We start from the raw sequence: 15,484 nt of genomic DNA on the forward strand, positions 1-15,484 counted from the left end.
CTTTTTTTTTTTTTTTTTGCTTTTTTGAGACAGGGTTTCTCTGTGGTTTTGGAGCCTGTCCTGGAACTAGCTCTTGTAGACCAGGCTGGTCTCAAACTCACAGAGATCCGCCTGCCTCTGCCTCCCAAGTGCTGGGATTAAAGGCGTGCGCCACCACTGCCCGGCGCTCTCTTTCTTTTATTTTATTTTTTTTTCTCTTTTTTATTTAAAGACTTTATCCTTTTCCTTTTCTCTTTCAAGTTTATATATATTTTAAAACACATATTAAATCATTTAGAGGTTTTCTTCATCTTTGAATCTATCTTTACTGTATAGCTCTCTTTTTCTGACCACATGAGTCTTTAATTTGCTGAGTGATGTAGCTAAGATTAAAGCCGTGGCTTTGATGGCTGGATCCAACCCATTCCTTAGCTTTCTGAGAGTCTAGCCTCATGGCAGAGGTCCCTGCCACCACCAAAAAGTATGCAATCAGCTTTTCATCAACATCATTTAAGTGTTTTATGGCAGGACCTCTTAAAAGAAACTCAAGGTTTTACAGCTAAAGCTGAGTCAGGAAGCCTTTCTCAAATGAGAACACTTGCCTCTAGCAACCAGAGCCCACCCGAGAAAGTTCCTCTATCAAGAAGCCATGCTTAACTCTATTCTTTTCTGTCTAGACTTACTTCCCAAGCTCTCTCAGGCTTTTAAGTGGATTTGGTCAGTCCCACTTTGGCATGCCATTCTGTTGACCAAGGTTTCTGTCCCACCTAGTCCTGTAGTCACCCAGTCCTAAAGAAATACAGAGGGCTACATTAATTATAAACAGATTGGCCTATTAACTTGGGCTTCTTATTAACTCTTATAAGTTATGTTAGCCCATAATTTTTGTCTGTGTTAGCCGCATGGCTTGATACCTTTTTCAGCGAAGCAGTCACATCTTGCTTGTTCTGTGTCTGGGTGATGACTGTAGACTGAGCTTTCCTATTCCCAGAATTCTCCTGTTCTCATTGCCACGCCTCTACTTCCTGCCTGGTCATCCCGCCTATACTTCCTGCCTGGCTACTGACCAACCAGAATTTTATTAAAATACAATTGACAATGTACAGACCATTGTCCCATAGCACTGACTAGAACCATGAAGGCTGGCCCATACCTTCATTTTATTAGATGCTCCTCAGGTGAGCCTGATGTCTGAGCAAGGTAGAGAACCACTAGCCTAGGTTTTGTCTTTCCCAAGCCATCAGCTGAGGTACTGCTCCCTGCCCCCCAAATGGAACCTCCCAACCGCAGCATGCAGCAGACAGCTCGGGGGCCTAAGGAAATATCGTAAAAAGGCCACCTAGTTGCGCCCCTGCCTGCTGCACACACTGAGTCACTGTGGGAGGCAGATCAGGTGGGTGTCTGATGGCTAAGGTAAGTGGGCCTTATTCATCTCCTTCCCTTCCCTCCCCCAGGTGCTGCAAGATCCTTAGTGGGGCAGGGGAGCCCCGTGTCTTCCGGCCCCGTGACAGAGATGAGATGGTAAAGAAGGTGATCGAGCCCATGGCCTGTGACGGGCTCCGCACCATCTGTGTGGCCTACCGTGACTTCCCCAGCAGCCCTGAGCCCGACTGGGACAACGAGAATGACATCCTCAGTGAACTCACATGCATCTGCGTGGTGGGCATTGAAGACCCAGTGCGACCTGAGGTAGGCCCTGAGGCTGGCGAGCTCAGGAGAAGGGGACAGGGCTAGAGCCAGGTCGATAAGTAACCGGGAAACTGTCCACTTAGCTCTCTGTGCTTCAGGTCCCCATGCAACAGGACGAGGATCCTTCCCACACTCAAACAATCCCACATAAAGATAATGTAGCTCAAACAATCCCACATAAAGACAATGTAGCTCAAACAATCCCACATAAAGACAATGTAGAGAGACCTACTCGGAAAGACCTGGGAAGGACCCTCCCACCCCCAGCCCATAAACAGATGCTACTCTGAGTGAGAACAGTATTCATACTGCCCCCCCTACATCCACCAAGACTGTTTCCCTCCTGTCTGGGGCTTGCCTAGCTCCAGAAGCCTCTAACCCTATAGGATGTGGTTATTGTCATGTTCTGGATTCTAAGCCTCCATTACAGCTGGGTACACAGGACATCCTCCCAGGAGAACCCACAGCATGGTGTTCTGTCAGTGTTGTGTCTCTTTCTGCCCAGAAGTGGCTCAGTAATAAGGTCCCCTGGCCAGCCTGCTGACACAGCCACAATCTGCCTTCAGCAAGCATCTAGGAGACAAGGCTCCCAAGTCAAGGGCCCATCACATTCCCAGCAGAAGGCACATGTGACTTCGCCCACGTGATAAGGATGAAAGGGGTATGTGAAGTGTTCCTTGTAGAATGCTGGGTGCACAGTCCCGCTCCAGGCTCTGTTAACTGTAAGTGAATTCAGAGAGAAAGCCTATAGTGGTCACAGAAGAAAGGCTGTGTGGTCTGTGTCTGCCCATGCAGGATTAGGCTTTGTGGAAAGATGTCAGTACTGTGGGCAGGCCAAGAATTCACCTTACCCACAGGGACTGAAGCAGGTACAGGAGCTGGCTTCTCTTCCCCTTGGGCCATAGTGGGTCCATGTAGGCCTTGGCTTGTGAAATTTGGTGTTGATACCCAGGACTACTTTCCTCCAACAGTGTCCTGCCCTGCTCTGGTAGTGTTCTCTTTGGGCCTCTGAACACTCCCTGCTCTCTCAAAGGCCCAGTGGTCCCTTTTTAAAGTGGAGACAGGTAGAGAGCTGTCTTATGGGCTCCTACCTGGTGCTATAGGATTCTGTCTTCCAAACAACGATGAAACCAGATCACAAACATGAACTTTGTCATCCAGGCCAGGTAGCTGCAAAAGGCATCAGACTGAGCACAGGTACCAGACAGACGTGGATCCCCATGTTCTAGCATGGCTGAGCTGTGTGACACTGAGCCAATTACATAACCTCTCTGAGTCATATCGGTAGCCTGGGCATAACACTATCTTCCTCCACACCTACACATACCCATGAGGTAGCATAAGAAAGCAGGCTATACACATATGAGTATCAAGACCAGCATGTAGGTCAGAGACCCAAAAATGAGGATACTTCATGGCCTCCCCAGCTGAATCATAATTTTCTCAGGATCCTATACTGGCAACAGCCTAGCCTTCAGAAAAAGCAGGGGCTGTGGAATGAATGAATGAGAGTGAATGAACTTGACCCCAGCCCTCCAACACTGTTCTTGCTGCTCCCCCACTCCACACACACAGAGCAGAAAGTTTGCCTCTTTATTATCCATTTTAGCCCTCTTCCTGTCTGCCTGCCTAGTCCCTGAAGATGGTGTTCAACCTTCCAGGACAGCTGTTTGTCAACAGCAGTTCCTGGGCTCAGGCCTCCCAGAAATGGGTTCATCTATAATCTCCTCCCTGAAATCACTGCGTACTGGCAAGCAGAGGTTTGTCGTAGAGCATGTCAGGGTCAGGTCACCTGCCAGCCTCTTCCCAGTTGCTCCTTTCTGTGCAGCCTTCTCCAACTCCAGACTGACCCCTCCCCAACCAGCTTCTGAAACATCCTTCCAGAGGTCGGTGATAAACCTGCAGGAGGGCCTAAGACCTTTAGCTATGACCCAACCTTGTAACTCGGTAGCCGCAAGTGTCCTCCGCCCTCTTCTGTTTTGAATGCTGGTCACAGAGGTTTGAACCTTGATCTCATTCAGGCCCCTTCCCACCCATCAGTTTATGGATGCACATTGGGCCCCGAGAGACCAGGATGACCCCAAAGTCTCACTGTAAGTAGCTGGATGGACCCAGAGTAGACCTGGTGTTCCGAGCCTTGACCCAGGAACCATAAAAAGGAGGCAGGACGAAAACCCTACAGAGAGCTCCATGCCCAGGACCTTGGAGCAGGACTAAGCCCCCGGTACTTTTTAATTACCGTATTGTCATCTAAAGTTCTTGCTTTAAACACTCAAATGGCAAGGGGCAGCTGGACACAAGACCAAGTTTTGCCCCCCAACAAGTCACCTGCTTCCTTGGGATGTTTTTCTCCTATCTACAGAATGCGTGTCAACCTAGGGGCCCTCTCCTTGCAGGCTCTGTCCTCTTTAGACCAGAGGTAGCTGCTTGAAGCATCACACCCAAGCCCACTAGGCTTCCATCAGTCCATCATCCTGCCCATTGCCTTTCAACCATCCAGCCTGTGCCCCACCTCACCCATGACCCACTAAGAAGTGTGTATTCAGAAATTCATGTTATGATGCCGGCAAGATGGCTTGGCTCAGTGGGGAAAAGTGTTTACCATGCAAGCTGGATGACGTAAGTTTAATCTCTGGAATTCTGAGAAAGGTGGAAAGAGAGGGCCAACTCTACAAAGCTGTCCTCTGGCCTCCACATGTGCACTGTGGCATGTAAAAATCATACACACACACATGCACGCATGCACAACACACACACGCACGTACGCACGCACACACACCCCATACACACACACATACGCATGCACGCGCACACACACATACACACACGCACGCACGCGCACACACTCCCACCCACACATACATACTTTATTTTAATTTCTAAAGTATTGCAAGCTGCAGTTGGGCTCTGTAGCTTCCTCCAGGGTTGGGACACCAGCTTAATACGCCTTTCTCATCCCTGAAACAAATTACCTGACGGAAGCAACTTAAGGACGGATGGGTTGATTCGAGCTTATATTTGGAGGGGGAGGCATGATGGCATCAGTGTGACATGGCGTCTGCAGTCAGGAAGCCGAGAGAGACGGATGCTGGGGCTCAGCTCTTTCTCCTCGTGTTCTGTCTAGGACCCCAGCCTATGGACAGATGCTGCCCATCGTTAGGGTGGATTTTCCCACTTCAGTTAACCTGATCTGGGAAATCCTCACAGACATGGTCAGAGAGTTGACCCCAAGGTGACTGCAGATGCTGTCAACGGCAGGTGACATAAAGCATCGCAGGTGCCTTAGATGACATCTCCTCCTGGGCTTCGTTTCCCTGTCTGGGAATGAGAAGGTCAGACTGTTAGAAATCTCCAAGTTAAACCAGCAGAACTGCGGGGTGGAGTGGGGCGGGGTCTTCTTTCTCCTGCTGAGACCTGAACCTAGAGCCTCATCTGACAAGGCCCCCAGTTCTACAACACAGTGAGCCCCCATCACACCCATACCCCAGTTCCCACCTCACAGTGAGTCCCCCCACACCCAGGCTGCTGTTCCCACCTCACAGTGAGACCCCACCACACCCAGACGCCAGTTCCCACCTCACAGTGAGTCCCCACGACACCCAGACCCCAGTTCCCACCTCACAGTGAGTCCACACCCAGACACCAGTTCCCACCTCACAGTGAGACCCCACCACACCCAGACGCCAGTTCCCACCTCACAGTGAGTCCCCACGACACCCAGACCCCAGTTCCCACCTCACAGTCAGTCTCCCCACACCTAGACCCCTGTTCCCACCTCACAGTGAGTCCCCCCACACCCAGACTCCTGTTCCCACCTCACAGTAAATCTATACCCAGACCCCTGTTCCCACCTCACAGTGAGCCCCCACCACATCCTGGCCCCAGTTCCCACTTACAGTGAGTCCCCCCACACACAGACCCCAGTTCCCATCTCACAGTGAGCCCCCACAACACCCAGACCCCAGTTCCCACTTCACAGTAAATCTATACCCAGACTCCTGTTCCCACCTCACAGTGAGTCCCCACGACACCCAGACCCCTGTTCCCACCTCACAGTAAATCTATACCCAGACCCCTGTTCCCACCTCACAGTGAGCCCCCACCACATCCTGGCCCCAGTTCCCACTTACAGTGAGTCCCCCCACACACAGACCCCAGTTCCCATCTCACAGTGAGCCCCCACCACACCCAGACCCCTGTTCCCACCTTACAGTGAGCCCCCACCACACCCTGGCCCCAGTTCCCACTTACAGTGAGTTCCCCCCCCACAGACCCCAGTTCCCACCTCACAGTGAGCCCCCACCGCACTCTGGCCCCAGTTCCCACCTCACAGTGAGTCCCCACCACACTCTGGCCCCAGTTCCCACCTCACAGTGAGCCCCCACCACACCCTGGCCCCAGTTCCCACTTACAGTGAGTCCCCCCCACAGACCCCAGTTCCCATCTCACAGTGAGCCCCCACCGCACTCTGGCCCCAGTTCCCACCTCACAGTGAGTCCCCCACACACAGACCCCTGTTCCCACCTCACACTGAACTTCTGCCATACTCGGGCCTTGGGTCCCACCTCACAGGCAGCCCTGTCCGCAGTTTTGTAAGTGGTTTTTCTGCAGGGTCCCTGCCTGTGTCCAGTGTCTCCTGAGCTTTCCCAGCTCTGTCCTCTGTCCCTTACCCAGCATAAGATTCCTGGAGTCACACAATGAGCCCTCGGTACTGGGCTCCAGCATGGTGAGGCCCAGGAAGTTGGAATGCTGTGGTCCCCAGACTTTCCCAGACTTACTCCCCGCCTGCCTCAGTTTCCCCACTGCACACTGCTTTCCTGCCTTGGGCCCACCACAGGCCACAGCAGCATTAAACGCTCACCCAAGTTCTTACTTAAGACAATTCCGAAGCTGGCAGAAGCCAGCACGGAGGAAGCTGTCAGTGGAGCATCGGTTTAGGACACGTTGGGGGTTACCTCGGGGGCGTTCGGAGCCCTTGGAGTCACAGACACCGGCTGTCACCAGAAACAACAGACGTTTAAAAGCCTTTATGTAATGACAACAGGAAGCGCCCATTTCCTGGCTATTTTTTTCTCAGTGAGAATATCTAGGATAATTTTAGCAGAGGAAGCCACTTTTTAAAATAGTTAAGACTAGTTTTATTTATATGGAAAACATATTTCAACCAGAGTCATGCTCCTGAGATTTGAGTCTTAATCATCTCGGGCCTCCAAGCTCAGAGCAACCGAATGTTCCATTGCTGTTTGTTGAGTGAATGAACAACTGAGCAAAGAAAAGCCTAAGAACAGTTTAAGGAAAAGTCCCTCTGGGTTGGCGGGACCTAGATGCTTCCTGAGTAGAGGGCACTGAGCACAGATGGTGAGTAAAAGGCTGAGGGGAAAAGGGCATCCCAGGCTGTGGGGCAGAGTGGGCAAAGAAAGGGAAATGGAAAAAAACATAGCTTTCCATTACTGTAATAAAATAATGGACAAAGGTCCCATTACGCTCATGATTTCAGAGGTATTGGTTCACGACCAGTGAGTCCCACTATTTTGGAGCCGTTGGCAAGGCAGCAACAGCAGCAGGAGCACATGGCAAAGTCCCCTTTAATGTCAGAGCCGAGAGGCAAAAGACAAAAGAGACTGAAGTCCCAGAGCCCCCTTCCAGCACACATCGCACATATCCATCTCCTAATGGCCCTGGTACCTCCTGACAGCGCCACCCTGGGGACCAAGACCCCAATACACAGGCCCTCAGAGAACACTCTGGGTCCCAGGTGCTGCATATGGGCCCTCGTGAAAACCCCTATTGCATTTATAAGAGGAAAGCCCAGAAAGGGGCTTGGAGGCTTGTTCTTCAATCAGACCTGGTTTGGTTGGCAATGTCTAGAATGTGGTCAACTTTATCCTGTGAGGAAGTCTAAAAGGTCTGAGTCCTGGGCCAAGCGTGATGGTGCACGCTTTTAATCCCAGCGCTCAGAAGACAGGGCAGGTGGGTCTCTGTGAGTTTCGAGGCCAGCCTACTCTACATAGCAAGTCCCAGGCCAGTCTGGTCTACATAGTGAGACTCTGTCCAGAACAAACCAAACAGACAAAGCCTGTGTGTCCTAAACTGCACTAACAACTGCTTCATCTCTAGCGCAGGACTTCCGAAGACTCACAGTGCCCACTGGAGCTAGCCCTACTCCCCGACACACACACAACCCCGGCCCCGTTGTCTGACCTCAGCTCCCTCAGAAGCTCGCAGCCACCATACCTCATCCCACCCTTCCCCCATCTCCTCCTGATGGCCTACGGCACAGCTCAGACCCCTTACACCTAGAGGTATCTCTCTGTCTGCATACCTTGAGATCAGCAATGTGGACAGGACTGCTGTGTGCTAGCTGCATGGCCTGAGCCCCTGCACACAACCTCACAACAGCGCCTCGGTTGTTTTTAACAGAAAGGAATGGACTCGAACACCCCTTGCTCCAGGAAGCTCGCAGTGGTTTCTCCTCCACTCACCCTCCTCTGTGCTTTCCAGAACCCTTAGTCTCAGCCTGCGCTAAAGACCCTGGGAGAGTTCGGCTGTGACAGAGTAACACTCCATCTGGGAGAAAGAAAGGTTCTCTAAAAGAACAACCTAACTAGCTTCACTGTGGAGCAGTAGACCTCAGAGATGGGGAGCACCCTCATCGCTAGGGGCGTGCAAGCAGAGACAGGGCCAGCCTTCTGTTGGGGATGTCTCCTGCAGATCTAAGCAATGAGCAGAGGGGTAGAGTCAGATAGTCAGATGATGCAAAACCCCTACTGGTATAGGACCTTAGGTACAGAAGCCAGACAAGGTGTAGGTTTCTAGAACAGCAGCCCAGAGACTGAAGGCAAGTGTGCTGCCTAGACAAACACACACATCAAACATGCACAGTGCATACGAGCATCATATACATACATACATACATACATACATACATACATACATACAGTCACATACATACTCATACATCACATACATATATCATATACACATATATCATACACATGCATGCATCATACACACATATATCATACACACACATACATCATATACACATGAATCATACACATGTATAGCACACACAGAGAGCCCTGGGGGCATATTAAATTATTATGTAAACCAGATACTGTACCTGGGAGTGGCAGGGTAAGATGGGGCAGACTCACGAAGGGCATTTCAAGGTTCCACTTCCTTTCTTGCAGTTCCTCAGCTGGGAAGGGACCAGGGGTAAGAACTTTCCATGTCAGACTTTGAACTGAACGTCTGTATTAGTTTGCTAGCCCTGCCCAAACAAAGCACAGATGTTCCCTAACTTAGGATAAGTTGATCTCAGATCTTCTGACTTCGTGAAGCAAAGCATATCCATGAGAATGCCTGGAGACTTGCCTGAGTCTCAGGTGGGCTAGAGATATCAGGCACGGTAGCCTGTTGGCACTGAGCAGGGCAGTACCCACTCGACCCCAGGACCATGAGAGAGGGGACAGTCTGACCCAGGCCTGTCTCTTAGTCTCTAGGAAGTTGCTAGCTCTAGAAGGTGCTTTTCTCACCACTGTGACAAAACACTGACAGAAGCAACTTAAGAGAGAAGGATTCGGCCGGGCGGCGGTGGCGCACGCCTTTAATCTCAGCACTCGGGAGGCAGAGGCAGGCGGATCTCTGAGAGTTGGAGCCTAACCTGGTCTACACAGAGAAACCCTGTCTCAAAAACCGAGAGAGAGAGAGAGAGAGAGAGAGAGAGAGAGAGAGAGAGAGAGAGAGAGAGAGAGAGCGCTTTATTTGGACTCACAGTTTCAGAGGGGTTTCAGTTTGACCTGGCAGGAAGAACATGTAACAGAAGCGGCGGCAGAGAGTGGGTCTAAAACCAGGACTAGCCCATAACCCTCAAAGACCTTCCCCTAGCAACCAGCCCCACCTCCTGAAAGTCCAGTATCTGCTAGCACAGCCCCACCAGCTGGGCACCAGGTGCTCAAGTATATGAACCTAGGGGACAGTTTGCATTCAGAAGGCTCCTGGTGATTGGTGCCATATCCAGGACCCTGGTGATTGGTGCCATACCCTGGTGGTTGTAGACACATGCCCAGCATCTCCTGCCTTCACCATCATGTGCACCCCTTCATGTGTACATCTCTATATCCTAATTTCTCCCTCCATGAGGATGCTAGTCATGACCTCACCACACCTTGGGCAACCCAAAGATACTTTCTGCAGGAAAGATCTTTGTCTTTTTTGGGTTTTTTATTGCTGTGAAGAGACACCATAACCATAGCAACTCTGATAAATGAAAACATTTAATTGGGGTGGCTCACTTACAGTTCAGAGGTTCAGTCTATTATCATCACGGCGGGGAGCATGGCAGCATGCAGACAGATGTGGTGCTGGAGTATTAGCTGAGATCCTACATCTTGCATGTGACAGGAAGTTGACCAAGACACTGGGTGGTATCCTGAGCATAGGAAACTTCAAAACCTGTCCTCATAGTGACACACTTCCTTTAACAAGGCCATGCCTGCTCCAACAAGGCCACACCTCCTAATAGTGCCACTCCCTGTGAGATTATGGGGCCAGTTACAGTCAAATCAGCACAGTCAAAAGTCATAGATTTCATCCCAGAATAGACTATCATGGTCAATAGGTGGTGGCTATCTGGGGCTCTGGGGGCTGAGAATTCTAAGACCCTACCAGATTTCAGACAAGGTTGTGATCAATTGGTAATGCCTGCCATAGGCACCATCAACTCCTGGCTAGTTACCTAGGGAGGTCGCCTGGAAGAAGAGGTAGCCCTGGACTCCTTGAAGACAAGGAGGGCCTACCGAAGTGACGCCCTCCCACATGGCTTCCCTCTTGTACAGGTCCCAGAAGCCATCCGCAAGTGCCAGCGGGCAGGAATCACAGTCCGCATGGTCACTGGTGACAATATCAACACAGCCCGGGCCATTGCCATCAAATGTGGCATTATCCACCCTGGGGAGGATTTCCTGTGCTTGGAGGGCAAAGAGTTCAACCGGAGGATCCGCAATGAGAAGGGGGAGGTACGCACATGTGGCTACCACAAAGGCTCTGCCTCGGGCCAAGCTCAAGAGGGGGCCGGGAGGCTTGGGCACTGCATGCTTGAACAGAAGCCAACTAGTGTGCCTCCGAAGAGCCCAGTGACTGCATGGGGCTCGATTTCTCTCTCTGACCCCACCGACGTACCACACCCCTCTCCAGATTGAGCAGGAGCGGATTGACAAGATCTGGCCAAAGCTGAGAGTGCTGGCTCGCTCCTCGCCCACGGATAAGCACACGCTGGTTAAAGGTAAGACTGGGGTGGCCCAGAAGCAGCTCCCCCTGAGCCGAGCCCCATTCGCATGGCATCGCAGCTTCCCCACAGAAGAGAAGAGGGGACACCAGGGATTCTCCTCACATGAGGACCTGCTGACTTGTTCCTTTTCAGCCTTGGGAGGCCTGCAGAAGGTCCCCTGGGGGAAGGGAGTAGGGTGAGACAGTGAGACTCTCTTCTGACCCTTCAACTTCCTTGAGGGATCTGTGGGCCTAGGCCTGGGGACTCAGACCACCTGGCAGGAGGGCTGACTTGGCTAGAGTTGTTCTAATCCATGTGCATAAAGCCCCACCCCCACCCAGACAAGGTTTCTCTGTAGCTCTTGAGCCTGTCCTGGAACTCACTCTGTAGACCAGGCTGGCCTCGAACTCACAGAGATCCGCCTGGCTCTGCCTCCCGAGTGCTGCCTCACTACTGCCCAGCTCACACAGCCTTTCCTACGCAGACCTTCAGGAACTTTCCACAGACCCAGCTCTTTCATGCCTAGACAGTATTTACTGCTCTTTGTCATTGGAAAGGCAGCTCACCTTCCCCTCTGTCAGGCCCCAGACCCTTAGGAAGCCAACCCTTGAGAACAGGCCCAAAGGATGAGAAGGCTTGGGAATAGCCCAAGGCTGCCATGAGAGGGTTACCACTCCCAGAGCCTCAGCAACACCAGCCGGCATTCCTGTAGTTACAGCCCTGGTTCACATCTTAGGACTCCTACTATGCTCTCTGAGGCCTTGGCCAGTCTGTCCACTCTGGGTCTCAGCTTCCCCATCTGTAAAATGTCCAGAAGGTGGGGTTGTTACTTCTGCCTGGGATCACCCCTAAGCACCTTAGATGCATGTGTCTTAAAGATGGAAGCAGATGTGGCCTGTGGATAGAAGCGTGGAACCCCACGACTACAGACGCTGCAGCAGGGCACTGTCTCTCCCTCATTCCTCACTGACAGATGCTGCAGCAGAGGCCCTGGCTCACTGACAGACACTGCAGCAAGGCCCTGGCTCTCCCTCATTCCTCACTGACTGCAGCAGAGGCCCTGGCTCACTGACAGACACTGCAGCAGGGCCCTGGCTCACCCTCATTCCTCACTGACTGTAGCAGAGGCCCTGGCTCACTCAGACACTGCAGCAGGGCCCTGGCTCTCCCTCATTCCTCACTGACAGATGCTGCAGCAGAGGCCCTGGCTCACTGACAGACGCTGCAGCAAGGCCCTGGCTCACCCTCATTCCTCACTGACTGCAGCAGGGCCCTGGCTCACCCTCATTCCTCACTGACAGACTCTGCAACAGGGCCCTGGCTCACCCTCATTCCTCATTCAGACACTGCAGAAGGGCCCTGGCTCACCCTCTTTCCTCACTGACTCATCTTTCACTCCCTGATGCTGTCCCTGAGCCCCTATGGAGGAACTACTGTGTGCTCTAGCTTGTCCTTCACTGCGCACAGCATGGGTTCCACAGCATAGGCACCAAGCCGCATCCCTGCACAGTGCAAGAGGATGTTCTGCTCCAGCCGCTGAACTCTTGCTCAGGGGAGAGAATGTGAAGCCCATGTCTGGGGGTGGGGGCAGAGGGAAGCTCTGTGTTCCCGACAGCACAGGGAACTACACTGTGCAGAGCCCCGGGGATTCAAGGGACAAGAACAAGAGGAGATTAAGGAAGATTGAACTTGGCCACGATGGACCAGTGATACTGTCACCCCGAGGAGAGGGGAGATATATAGGAAGGCCAAGAAAGGAAAAACGATGAATAGGGAGCTCAGTCTGCTTTAGGAGAGTGACCCGAAGGCAGAGGGGTCACTGGGGTCTTCCGAAGGTGACGGCTGCAGTAGGACTGGGCGGTGCAGCGCAGTGTTTGTGCTGCATGAATGCAAGTGGGTTGTGTGCAGATCTGGTGTGGGGAGAAACAGCAGGGAATCCCATAGGGTCCCCCGTACAGACCCCTTCCCTGAGAGTCAGGCATGACAGACCTGGTGAGGTGTTAACGGTTACTGTGAGACTTCTGAGCCAGGGCCTCTGGCATCCTAGTAGTGCCATCTGTGACAGACAGCCATTGTCAGGACAGTGTGAGCCTCAGCTAGAGCCCTCTGGGGTGATGGACATACAGGGCGGGGGCAAGGAAGCCCAGGACACCCACCCGAGTGTTGGTAGAAGAAAGACCATTAGATGGTGGTGCATGCTTTTAATCTCGGCCCTCAGGAGGCAGAGGCAGGCGGTTCTCTGAGTTCAAGGCCAGCCTGGTCTGCAGAGTGAGTTCCAGGGCAGCCAGGGCTACACAGAACAACCCTGTCTTCATAAACCGGAAGAAAAAAGTAAGACCATTAGAGACCAGAGAGACAAGGAGAAGAGAGGAATACCCATGGGTGAGAGGTACCTAGGAAGACAGGAGGGGAGTCTACAGAGAAGAGCGTGGACCACTGTGGGACCAGCTGCTGAGAGGCCAGAAGAGACAGGATAGAGATGTGACCACAGGGAGGCCCCAAGGAACCATGCAGTGTAGGGTCTGGTGAGTTCCTTGCCTTAGAGGAGCCTAGTGCTGGTCAAGGACCCAGAAGAGTCAAAAATTTACCTGCCAGCTTCAAGGACAGGAGTCCAAACAGGCTGAGCCTGGACCAGTAGGATTTGGACTGACTGCCAGCCAGTGGCAATAGCCAGGATAACTCCAAAAAAACCAGTCAGGGAGGCTGTGCTTTCTGTGGGGTAGAAGGGGTGGTGTCCCAAACCTGGAGCCTTGTCTCCGGCTCCACAAGCTGATGCTGTTTGCCTAACAAAGACAGGGCAATGCCTACACATGGACAAGGAGGCAACCAGCCGCAGTGATGGCATGAGGGGTTGTGTTCGATCTGGTTTTCACCAATTATTTCATTGGAGATGTGTGTGCAGAGAGAGAGGTCAACACCAGTGGGGCAGGATCCCTAGCAAACGGTGTGGCTATGGCAGGATAACTAGGGACTGTGTTTCTCGGTAGAACTGCCAAGAACTGCGAGAGCAAAGACAGTGCTGGAGCATGGGCAACCCCAAGCCAGCCTGGGCTAATGAGGAGCCTGGTACCCTAAAAGTGCAGGAAAGAGCAGTGATGGGAGGGGCTGGCTTGCCAGACAGGGCAGAGGCCATGCTGAGGCTCAGGGCTGGCCCTGGGACCCTGAGCACACCCTCTTACCCCCTAGGCATCATTGACAGCACACACACTGAGCAGCGGCAGGTGGTGGCTGTGACAGGTGATGGGACCAACGATGGACCTGCTCTCAAGAAGGCCGATGTGGGCTTCGCAATGGTAAGAGTGGCTCAAAGGGGACCTCGGAACTGATTGGGTCTCAAAGGCAAGGATGGCAAAGCTTGGACTACACAGCTTCAAACCGGCATATGGGACTTCCCACACACACTTAACACCCACCCTCACCATCCACCAAAGTTTGTATTCAGCCAAAGCTTTTGAGTCCCAGCCTAGCCTCAGAGGTCTTCCTGAAAGGGGCAATCGGTGCCATGCAGGGGTCAGCTCTGCCCTGCTGGGTGTTTAGAGACCAAGGAGGAATGCAGCAAGGCCAGGCTTCCTGGGGGAGAAGTTGGTCTCGGAGGGGTGGCTGTGTGCACATGTGCACACCTGTATATGTGTGCATGTTTGTATGCATGTATACACATATATGCATGTGTGGTTTCTCTGTGGTCTGAATGAGCTGGTTCCTTTACGTCAGGGGTGAGGTGTACAGGGCTAAGGCTGTGTAGAGGTAAGAACGGCCATATAGAGCCACTCACCTCCCCGGCTGCCCCACCAGGCTCCTGTCCCTGTCCCCACAGGGCATCGCAGGCACAGATGTGGCCAAGGAGGCCTCAGACATCATCCTGACGGACGACAACTTCAGTAGCATCGTCAAGGCAGTGATGTGGGGCCGGAACGTCTACGACAGCATATCCAAGTTCCTGCAGTTCCAGCTGACGGTCAACGTGGTGGCTGTGATCGTGGCCTTCACAGGTGCCTGCATCACACAGGTGGGTCCCGGGAGAACCAGACCCAAAGCCGGGAAGGGCAGTCTCCAGCCTCCAGGACATCTTAGGTTTCTGGGATCGCAACACTGGAGACGGACACACGTTGTGTGCCACACAAGAGCAGGACTCCATTATAGTCCTCAGTGCAGCCACCAACCCTGTGCAACTTAGAAACGAGGCATGGAGAGGTGGTGTGATTCAGGCAGCCCAAGAGATGAGGGATACAAGGCCCCGTGCCCATCTCACCACCTGCACCTGCCTGACCCTTGCTCCAGAAGCCAGCAGAAGCTGGGGCAGAGGCATTGCAGGCCCAAGGGAGATTAGTTGACCAGCTGAGGATTCGGACCCAGCCATGCTCTGTGGGGCCTTCACTCTGGAGTGGGGTAGATTAGGAGCAGTATGGCTGAATGGAGGAGGCAGGGGGGTTCTGTCTGTCCAGATCGCTGTTACTGGGTTCTCAGCAGGCCACTCGCTGAGGCAGCAGGAGCCAGGTGGAGTGAGTACCATTTCACAGAGGCAGAGACAGGCTCAAAGGAGAGAAT

At 52.7% G+C, this 15,484-nt stretch overlaps 1 protein-coding gene across 8 annotated transcripts in view; it reads left to right on the top strand.

The window, feature by feature from the left end:
- The window catches only part of Atp2b2 (ATPase plasma membrane Ca2+ transporting 2), a 327,316-nt gene that overhangs the window by 294,072 nt on the left and 17,760 nt on the right, over positions 1-15,484 (top strand). For all 8 annotated transcript variants that reach the window (XM_057792733.1, XM_057792742.1, XM_057792682.1 and 5 more), the window contains 5 exons: positions 1,434-1,668; positions 10,509-10,688; positions 10,867-10,954; positions 14,126-14,232; positions 14,754-14,945. In XM_057792733.1, the coding sequence (XP_057648716.1) occupies positions 1,434-1,668; positions 10,509-10,688; positions 10,867-10,954; positions 14,126-14,232; positions 14,754-14,945 (802 nt within the window). The remainder of the gene's footprint in view (positions 1-1,433; positions 1,669-10,508; positions 10,689-10,866; positions 10,955-14,125; positions 14,233-14,753; positions 14,946-15,484) is intronic.

The sequence above is a fragment of the Chionomys nivalis genome, chromosome 1 (assembly GCF_950005125.1).
Source record: "Chionomys nivalis chromosome 1, mChiNiv1.1, whole genome shotgun sequence".
Taxonomy (NCBI): Eukaryota; Metazoa; Chordata; class Mammalia; order Rodentia; family Cricetidae; genus Chionomys; species Chionomys nivalis.